Raw genomic sequence first — 10,106 nt, 5'->3', positions numbered from 1 at the left:
CGACCGCGGGTGGGAATCGAACCCGGGTCTGCTGCTGGGCCCGGCCCGGGGGGGGGGAGGGGCGACGCCCTACATACTGAGCTATAAGGGCGCCCCCTACACCCCTTTTTCTTGGTCTCGGATGCAGTTTCCTCCGACATTTGCCATCGGTCATTTGAAATCCTTCGCACTGATGAACATATTTTCTTTGAAGATAGCCTACATGTGATCAAACATATCTGATTTTCTTCAAAGTGATTCAGGCCTGTGACAAACGACAACAAAGTAACTACTGATCTTAGTCTTTTATTATCCTTCTAATCAGGTTGAATGTCCCTCGTCTATAAGGCATTTTATGTTATATATATACATATATATATATACACATATATATATACATATATATATATATATTATATATTTGTGTATATATATATATATATATATATATATATATTACCACATACATTATGTGACTGTATTGTGAAAGGCTACAACATACATTATTTGGTCATTTATGTAAATAGATGAACATTGAAAATGGGCACAAATGAGTAACCTCCTGTATTCACAGACCTTCCTTTTGCTTGTAGGCTGATGTGAAATATAAACACAATGGGCCATACAGTGGAAATGGTCTTGGTGGGGGGGCCGGGGGGTCAATAATGAAAACATTTAATCTGCCTTACTTTTCAGTCCACAATAAACAAGCACCACAAAGTATAATCTGGTTTGAGTTTGATATTGCATTAAAGTAAAATGTCTCCCTTCAGATTGTTCAGCAGTCTGGGTGCAAGTTTCACACAAGAACAAACATTTCTCTCTGCTACATAGATGACAACAATCGTGCCTTATAAAGCAGCCTTCTCCCCCTGCTTTCTTTGTAAAAGTTTGAGCACATTTGAAAAGTCGTGTCATTGAATGATGAATTCTGAAAAACAAAAAAATAACTACCTGAATTAGGGGTGCACCTACACCATTATTTTTGCTGATTGGTGTCGAATACCAGCGTCATCTACATATTTTACTTCCACACTTTGTAGAAAACTGCTCATGTTAGAACAATTCACCCGACACTCATCTTATTTTTTGTTGTAATTCATATAGTGAGCTGAGCAGTGAATTGGTAGCCTTTTCGTCTGGAATAGGTGTACCACTAACCTGAATATATCAAATTGCAGCAAGTTCTCTTGACGTGGTACAATTTTTTTTCCCATTTCAAGCCAAAACCTTAACAACAGCCCTTTTATAATTTAAAAAAAACAAAACAATTATTATAATTCAGCTTCGGCTTAAAGGTGCTCCGAGGAACTTTCAGTTTGTGTTAATTCTAGCGACCCCTTTGGACAAAAGTGGTAGTGTTTTTACCACGCCAGCTGTTGTTCCTGGGTGAGCGTACCCAGACAAAGTAATTTATGATCATCAAAGGAAAAATAAGACTGTTAAGAATTATTTAAAAGTTCCTCGTAACTACTTTACGCTAACCGCTACCACGTCGAGATAATCCTTTTGGACATTATTATTATTTTTTTTTTAAGGTACCCAAAGAACAATACCACTGTTGCACAATTATGTTCTGTATAAAATGAGGTATGTTTCTCTTCTGTTAGTGCATATCAATGTAACAGTGCAAAACCAATTACAACCACTATTTGTTCAACGACCAACTTGTCAATACACATTTTTTTTTCTTACAGCATTTACCCCACCATCACTTTTACAAGGCATACAAGAAAACCACTTTTGAGACATTGAACACACAATATCCTTCTGATCAATTCATTTTAGGAACTAAGGGTGAAACAAACACTACACAACAAAACATATCAAATTCTGGTAATAATGACTAGGAATAGCAAGCTAATGCACAGTAGTTAATCTGAAAAAATATCAATTAACAGTACTACAAATAAAAATGTGTGGCATATGTCACACCGTGCTTCTTTCGCTTATGCAAATGCCAAAAATAAAATCCTTTCCATATCAGCTCAAACAGCCCAAAGTGAATATTCAATGTTCTAAACTTCCACTAGAATGTTTAATCAGCATGTTCATGCCAACTCAAACGGGGGTCAAAGGAAGAAAAGACAGACATAAACAATAGCACAATGTCGACTCCTTTCTTTCACCTTATGATTATATGTGTTATTTATTTGAATGGCATGTGAAATAACTGCCAAGGAGTCATTGAAAAGTGTACATAATTAACAATGTTCCTTTAAGCCTGTCCAAAGGTTGTTTATTTTTTATTTATCAGGTAGTCCAAGTTAACACAAAACGAGCAGCTTCAGTCATTTTTATTTTTATTTTAGTGTAAAGTTCAACAATAAGGGTCTTAAATAATAGTGTTAAGTCCTTCAACGTGTCAAAATAGTTGTAGTTGTGTGTGTATACATGCACAAATACTTAAAAGTCCTGACTGAAAAAGTGACTACAGGCCGAGGAACTGTGCCGATACATAAAAGACACTCTGTCCCTTCAGAAAAAGGCCTGAGAGTATTTCTGTATGTTTCCTGTGAAAAGAATGCATGGATTGTCTTTCTCTGATAATACACCTGTTTCCTTTTGTCCTATAAATTATGCTGAAATGTTGTAAGGCCTAATATATTTACAAAAAAAAGCAAAAACAAAAAAACAACACAGCCCTGTTAGGGGCCGAAGCAATCGTGGAGCTCAAAGCTCCAGCCATCATACAAAGCCCATGACAGAGGGTTTCCCACACAGTCGGTAGCCTGCTGCCACCATGTTATCGTCCTGCCCTGGCGCTGAGTTTGTTCTCACGAATAAAGAATAATGGAGAACCCTTTACAAGCACTGATGACCGTTTCCCTCAGTCTGAAAGGCTTGAGTCAAGGCATCCAATTGGAATGTATTGATAGAAAAGTTTCTCCAGGAGGCAGTCCAATGGTACGATAATGGCACAAACCACTAGATAAATCCATTATAGAAACGCGTTATGTAAATATGTACACCGTGTGTTTGCACGCTCAACGCTTCAGTGAAATGCAAACAGGTTAAGTGGTGATGCCACAGAACTTCAGCAATCAGAATGTAAATCCCATGCCTCCAGGACAGCTTCATTTCTGAACTTTGGGCAAGAAATCGGATGATTTACCCCCCTCTCTGATTTTAAAATTTCTACATTATAACATTTTTACTAGGAGGGGCAATAAAAGGCAACTTTGAGATGAACCTGTGGAGAACTAAGGGGGAAAATATCTACGTATGATTTGTAGAAAAGAAGATGTTCTCAAATTTTTAAACTTTTCCTAGCTCATAGGAACATTATATACATATTACTGAACGCTGTGGTGTTTTTCAAAACCTGGGTGTGGAGGAACTTTGACATCCAGTGAAACTAACGGAGGAGATCATGATGGTGCTGCAAGCACACTGCATCTCTTGAAATAAAAGGACCTTTCAAAACTACCACACTGGTTACGATCTAACACACATGTAATCTGCCAAAAGCTAATAGCGTGTGTGTTTGGTGTGTGTGTGTACAAATCAAATAAAAAATCCTAATTTAAAATATGCAACATTATTCTCGGTTGAAGAATTTGTAGCTTGACTGATATCGCACAATATATCTGGCTATTTTCAAATTCAAACTTGTTACATCAGTGGTGCTCAGTAAATGATACTACACCACATGCCATTATATCATACAGCACACGTGTACTGTATGTACCCTACACATGAGAACAGAGTCACAGTCACACGTGTACTGTATGTACCCTACACATGAGAACAGACACAGAGTCACAATCAAACAGAGCAGAATGCAACACCTGCCATACTCTGGTAAGGCAAATCTGAACAGGGTTATGCTTTGATGAGGATTGTTGCGTAGCTACAGTATCTGGCAGCTATCTGGCATTAATCAACCCTTAGTTACATAGTGTTTTCGATGGGACACACACACACAAAGTGTTACATTGATTTCCAAAAGTCAGTACTATGAGAAAATATTCCCTCTCAGCTTATAGGGAATAAATAAAGGCTCTCCCAAAAGCTTCCTCTCTACACAAACGCATAAATAAAAATGTCAGTCTTGGCATCAACGGCAAACTTATAAAAAAAAAACTCAACTGAAAACAAAAAAACTGGATCTGTCTATATACGTTTTGTAAATATTTATACGTATAAAAAAATCAAAAACAAAAAAAGCTTATAAGCTGCTAGGTTGAAAAATGAATGATTTGTTTCGGGGACAAAAGAACGTGGTGAGCGGGTGACATTTTTTTGTTTCTTCAGATTATGTATTTTGCTATAAAAACACACCACCCCGAATAAACTTGACCCCACATCACAAAGATAGTGCACTGTGCAACTTAGTAACAAAGTTTGGCCGACTCTATGAAAGATAAGGGGTAGTTGTCGTCGTAGTGTCCTTTTCCTCTGATGTCCAGGATCCCCAGAGAGGATGGAGGATAGCAGGCACCAGTGGTTTGGGAACAGCAAATCCTCTGTTGAGTCCTTTTTTCAACACCTGTCCTCAAACACCTCCTCTCCCTTGTTTGTCTGTCACACGTTTTGGGGCGGAGCGTCGTTCGCCCGGTCTGCGTAGAAACAAACGCTTTGCCCTTTTTTTCTCGCAAAATGCACAGAAAACGCACGCACACGCTCACACGCAGACACGCTGTGTGTTACAAAATGACACATTTGTCTTTATCCTTGGATTCCTTCTTGGCTTTGCGTTCCCCGCTAGAGGACTGTTTTCCCGGGCTGGGTGAGGCTCCGGCCGCCGCCGCCGTCCCAGCACCGGCTGCTGCTCCGCTGCCTCCAGCACCAGCTCTGTCCGCCTCGTCTCCCTCAGCCGGCTCCTGCTGCTGGCCCTGCTGCACAAGGTCAAAATAATAACAATTCATAAATACAGTATGTGTTGGTGAATTTTACAAGAAAAGATACTTATTGCCCAGGGGCCGTATTCACAAAACATTTTATCTTAGCGCTAAGAGTACTCCTAAGGAGCACTAAAAGTTCTTAGTAAGGAGTAATTTCTTAAAACCTATTCACAAAGCTGATAAGACCAACTTTTACTAAGGAATGGGAGGGACTCCTTAGCTAAGACTAGAGGGCGGTGTTGACCCTGTTGCTATGGATGATGTCATGTTCATACCTTCTATGCCCACAGTGATTGGCTGAGAGGGAATGAGAGCTAAGAGTGAATTTATGATGGAAACACTGTGGGAGATATCCATATCGTGTCGCTGTATTAAAGTAAAGAGTTTTTATATACAATTAATGACAAGTGACACTGATTTAACATGAAACCAAGATACTGCAGGGTTTCCCACACATTTGTTCACAATTAACCTACAATAGCACCACATAGGTCTATTCATTTTAAATTTTACAATGATTTGAATCGGAAAAATATCCTCATTGAACAGCTGCACGCCATGCACTCTCACTGTATTTCTCTCAATGGCGGACTATGCAGCAATAGTCAGACAGCGACAAACCAGGAAATTCACAATTTAGAAACAACAGCCGGCGAAATCGTAAAGTACATGCGGAAGGAAAAAGGCGAGACACGCAACTATACAGTAGCGGATCTGTGGAACGGAGGAGATGCTGCGAAGCGCCACATATAGGCCTACTCTAGTAGGAAATTAAACCCAAACGTGACACCAACAGTAACTTTCAGTGCATCATAAACCCAAAGCAACTGGAGGAAAATGAACTTAATAAATATTTTTTTATAACAATATAATAAATATAAATGTGTCTATACTTTCTAAATATAGCTTTACTAAGATCATTAAACCCTTGCAGCTATTAAAGGTACCTTTTATAAAGCTCACTAGCATTAAATCTCTCCAAAACACCATCAAATGGTTGTCTGTGATTTACTCTTAGTGACTTATAGCTTTTTATAGATTTAGGAGCTAGTTTTAGCGCTAAAATGCTTTGTGAATTACACTTATCTTAAAAAGTTAGGAGTCCTAAAATTAGGAGTGAAACGCCCCTTATTTTTGAGAGTTACTCCTAAATCAGCACGTTAGGACCTACTCTTAGCCTTAAAATGTTTTGTGAATACGGCCCCTGAACTGTGCACAAAAAGGAGATGAGCCAAATATTTCTGTCCTGGTTAAACTTTATGAAGAAATCTGGAAACTATTGTGGTTTTAGTGAAGATAAATGATAACATTAACCTAGGCTCTGGGATTTCTTTAGATTTCACTAATACTTTATTAATATTTTTTTTTGTATTTGAAACTTTCTTCTCTACATTCTATGGTGTAAAGAAATATGAAATGCAGAAAGAAAAGTAGGAATATTCAAATGAAAGCAGGACATAAAAAAGACTCAAAAGCTTCTTGAGAATCAGTTCTAATGGTGCCATTTATAGCGATCATTTAATCTATATCCTATATCCGCAACAAAGAGGTGTAATGACTATCGGATGCAGTTCCAGGGACAATGGCTGCACCTTGATCAGAATGATCACACAGTGAATGCCATCAGCAGCATTACAAAAAAAAGAAAGAAGAACACTTTCCCTTTTCATCGCCATTTGCCTCCTAAATAGACTCTCTGACATCCATCTGTTTTTCAAAGAGGCAACAGCTTTCCCTTCTATGCCACATTAAATGCCTCAGATTAGTTAAAAGTCCTACTTCTTCTCCCTGTCTCCCACCTGTGCCTGTTCTGCTGCTGCTGCTGCTGCTGCTGCTGCTGCTTCTGCTGCAGCGGCCTGCTCCTGCTCCTGGTAGTACTGAGAGGCTCGGCGGTCCTCCTCCTCTTGCAGCTTCTTGGCCAGCTCCAGGTCACTGATGCCCTCTGGAAGCTGCTCACACTGGAGCTCCTGGCTCTGCTGCTCCTGCTGCAGCGACAGCGCCATCATATAGTCCTGACACACATGCACCGACAGAGAGAGAGAGAGAGAGATACTTAATGATCTATGAGTAGTTTCGCACAGCCTAACCAAACGACTAGCTAGTAGTATAGTCCGGAACCAAGCTATATCGTTTCGAGTATATAAGGGGGGAAACTGGGTTGGCCTTTTTTCATTTGTTTTGTCCTTTAGGTATGTTTACTGTGTTCTGATTATGCGACAGCTGAACTTCTACAATCCGTACTGCAAATAGACATATCCACACATAGACACAGCTGTGATTGACATTTCCTTACTTGTAATTTTTGTTTTCCTTTATTTATCTATTTCTGCATTGGGCTTTTTGTAGTATAATTGTGGTGCGGTTAACAAAGCCTCCTTTATGCTAGTGTTATCTATGTATTTTGATCTATTTTAATGTACTTCAAATTCATTTTACTGCAACGATCCCATTTCCCCCACTGGGATTAATAAACGTTTTCTCCAATGTAACCGCAATGGATTATGTGTTCAGAAAATTGATACACAAAGACAAGTTCTCACCCAAAGCCCAATCTGTAAAATAAAGAGGGGCTGGGCCTGAGTAGGCATGGAGATTAAAAAGTCATAGCTCCCATGCTCTTGTCTAGTCAGTCATCTGTGTGCGAGAGTGAGGCAGACAGGTTTTCAGCATGCTCCTCATTTGGACTACTCTGGCCAACCAATGAGCAGACAGCTGTAAAACCAGTGAAGATGCCCGGCAGACATAAACCTGACGCGTAGATGAGAATGGAGGCAGGCACCATTCAACCCTGCCAGGTGCATGTTTCTAAATAAGCTGATATGTGCAGCTGCATCACATCTATTATTGAGGAACAGTCCTTATTTCCCCCGTCAACAGCAGAGTTCTGTTGTTTCCAGGGATTTGATGCCATGTGTTTTGTTACCTTTTTGTCCCCTCCTCTCCTCCAGCACTTTCTTCTAATTTCTGCACACTAACAGGTTGCCCGAGGGAAATACAGTGAACACCAGCATAACATTACTGGCCATTCATTGTGTATTGGCTGTTGTGGTATACTGTTGTGGTGTGAGAAGCACATCCTGGATTAAGCGCGGGTCATGGTTTTTTCGGAGTGGATAATCGCTGGTTCTTCTAGCCTTGCCTGCATTAGTGCTCAGACCTGGTCTATCTGATCCTGCTGGCCTCGGTACACTGTCTCCGGATCGGACGGCGGCCGCAACCGGAACTCGGAGTCGCAGAAGTTGCCATCTCCGTCGACGTTGTGCAGACTCTCCCACACCACCTTCTCCTCCGTCAGGAAGCCTTGGTCTGTAACCAGCAGGTACAGCTGGCCCTAAAGGATACAACCACATGAACATGACAACACAACATGTCTAATCAGCGTCACGCTACATACACACTGACACACACCCACACGGCCCCATGTTTTCTGCTGTGAGTACACACCCACACTTTCTGTACACACGGTTGTGTTTATCGTTTCTGATTGTGCCGTATGTTGCATGTTCATGTAAAAAGCTGAAGGATTTTCCAGTTATTTTAAGCTGTCACGCAGCTTTCATCTGAGGGACAAAGGTGACACATTCAGCTTTGCTTACATTGGCAACCGCAGCGTGCTATTCAAAATGAGACTGAGCAGCCTCCACTTCCCCCTCCTGTAGATAACAGGAAAGGGTCTGTCCAAACTGCAGTGATACGATGCGCCAGCTGTGGTCAAGGGCTGTCAGAGATGTGATGCAGATGACGTACCACATGCACTGATGCCTGATTTTAATATTGCGTGTATGTGACAAATACATACGCAGCTTTCATCAGTATTAGGAACATCGTGTTGCAAGTCTGTGCAGTGAAAAAGATTACCGACATCTGTGTGAACATTAGCATGTAAGAAAATAACCTCAATGTGTAAGCGGTGTCGGTCAAAATACCCATTCCAATATGACATACAAAACATGGTAATTGATCCGGTAAAATCAGAGCAAATTTGAGGCGCCCGTCACTGACTGGAAGGGGAAATATAATATCTCAACCTGACCCATTTTAAGTTGCTGCTCCACATGTGAATCTCAATCTTACTCAAATAATGCCAAACTGTTAAGAGCGTAGGTGCTGCCAGTAGTTTTTTAGTCCTCACCTTGTATTTGATCATGGTGCTGAAGTGGTTATTCCTGAAAAAGACACAGAGCTCTCCCTCCTGCACAGTGGACGTGAGCTTGCATAAGCCGTGGTACGTCAGCTGGGTGGCTGTGCTGCTCAGAAACTGCTCCGCCACGATGCCTGGGCCGAGGCCAAGAGGAGGGAAAAAAATGCAGAAAGGAGAATATTTTGTCTTTGTAAACCCTGTTTCAGCGTAAAGGTTTAACTTGAAATTGAGGGATGGCGCTCCACCTGCCGCCTTCCTATTGGCATGTGTGAGCAATTGAAGTAGTTTTCAAGCTTAGGAGGGTTCAAGCAAAACTTTCATTCAATTACTTAACTGTATTTCCGCTTACAAATATTTTCCTGAATAGACCACAGGCCACTGGGTTTGATGTCCGCACGACAATCAACAATCAAGCAGTCCTTTTACTCATTCATGAAAACGAATTGGTCACTGTTTGGAAAGCGCGTTGGAAACCCTGCTGTAATGTCTGTAGCAGCTACATCGCACATCCTGACTCTGCGCGGCTGGAACTGGTTACTCTGGTGAACTTAATATAGACTGAGAAGCAGATGGCAAGTGATGGAGCGGCATTCACTTTGGAGCCAACACTAACAAGGAATCAGCGTGATAGCCAAAACAGACAGGGAAACAACTTTAAGAGACGGAAGAGAAACTCAATGTGATTCAAAAGCACACTGAGGCAGGACGAAAAAACACATTGGTCCATTTAAAGCTATAGGGCGTAACTTCTGTCGCCTCCATGAGGAATTCTGGGTGATAACAACACTTTTGGCGCATGTACATGAGGTAAGCCTTCAGTAGAATCAACAACTGACACATTTTTTGGGCGCTTCTTTTGCACCTGCGTCAGTGTCAGGGGGTGACACCAGTTTGTTAACACTGCCATACTGAGAAATACAGAGAGTTTTGCAGATCGGATAAGCTTAATGAACTTTGTGTCAACTCACATGGTAATGGCTTGAATGTAACAGATAATCATTAATATGAAAAGGTTACACACTATAACTTTGAAGTGGTTGTAAAATGATCTATTCAAGCAATGATGGGTAGCATCCGCATCAAACCACTTCAAGTGGATTTCAAGGCTAAAAATGCAGAAATGTAATAGAAAGGAGCAA

General features: G+C 40.8%; 1 protein-coding gene across 1 annotated transcript in view; it reads right to left on the bottom strand.

Moving 5' to 3' along the window:
* Positions 1–435: 435 nt before the first annotated feature.
* Positions 436–10,106, bottom strand: part of mindy2 (MINDY lysine 48 deubiquitinase 2) — a 20,537-nt gene continuing 10,866 nt past the window's right edge. Inside the window, exons 5-9 of the mRNA XM_080050164.1 lie at positions 8,959–9,164; positions 7,984–8,157; positions 6,626–6,838; positions 1,134–4,820; positions 436–967 (exon numbers count right to left, since the gene is read on the bottom strand). Of these exons, the coding sequence (XP_079906290.1) occupies positions 4,629–4,820; positions 6,626–6,838; positions 7,984–8,157; positions 8,959–9,164 (785 nt within the window). The 3' untranslated portion in view covers positions 436–967; positions 1,134–4,628. The remainder of the gene's footprint in view (positions 968–1,133; positions 4,821–6,625; positions 6,839–7,983; positions 8,158–8,958; positions 9,165–10,106) is intronic.

This window comes from Ammodytes marinus (assembly GCF_949987685.1).
Source record: "Ammodytes marinus genome assembly, chromosome: 1".
NCBI lineage: Eukaryota > Metazoa > Chordata > Actinopteri > Uranoscopiformes > Ammodytidae > Ammodytes > Ammodytes marinus.
The sequence above is the reverse complement of the archived record's forward strand: the minus strand, read 5'-3'. Positions and strand labels throughout refer to the sequence as shown.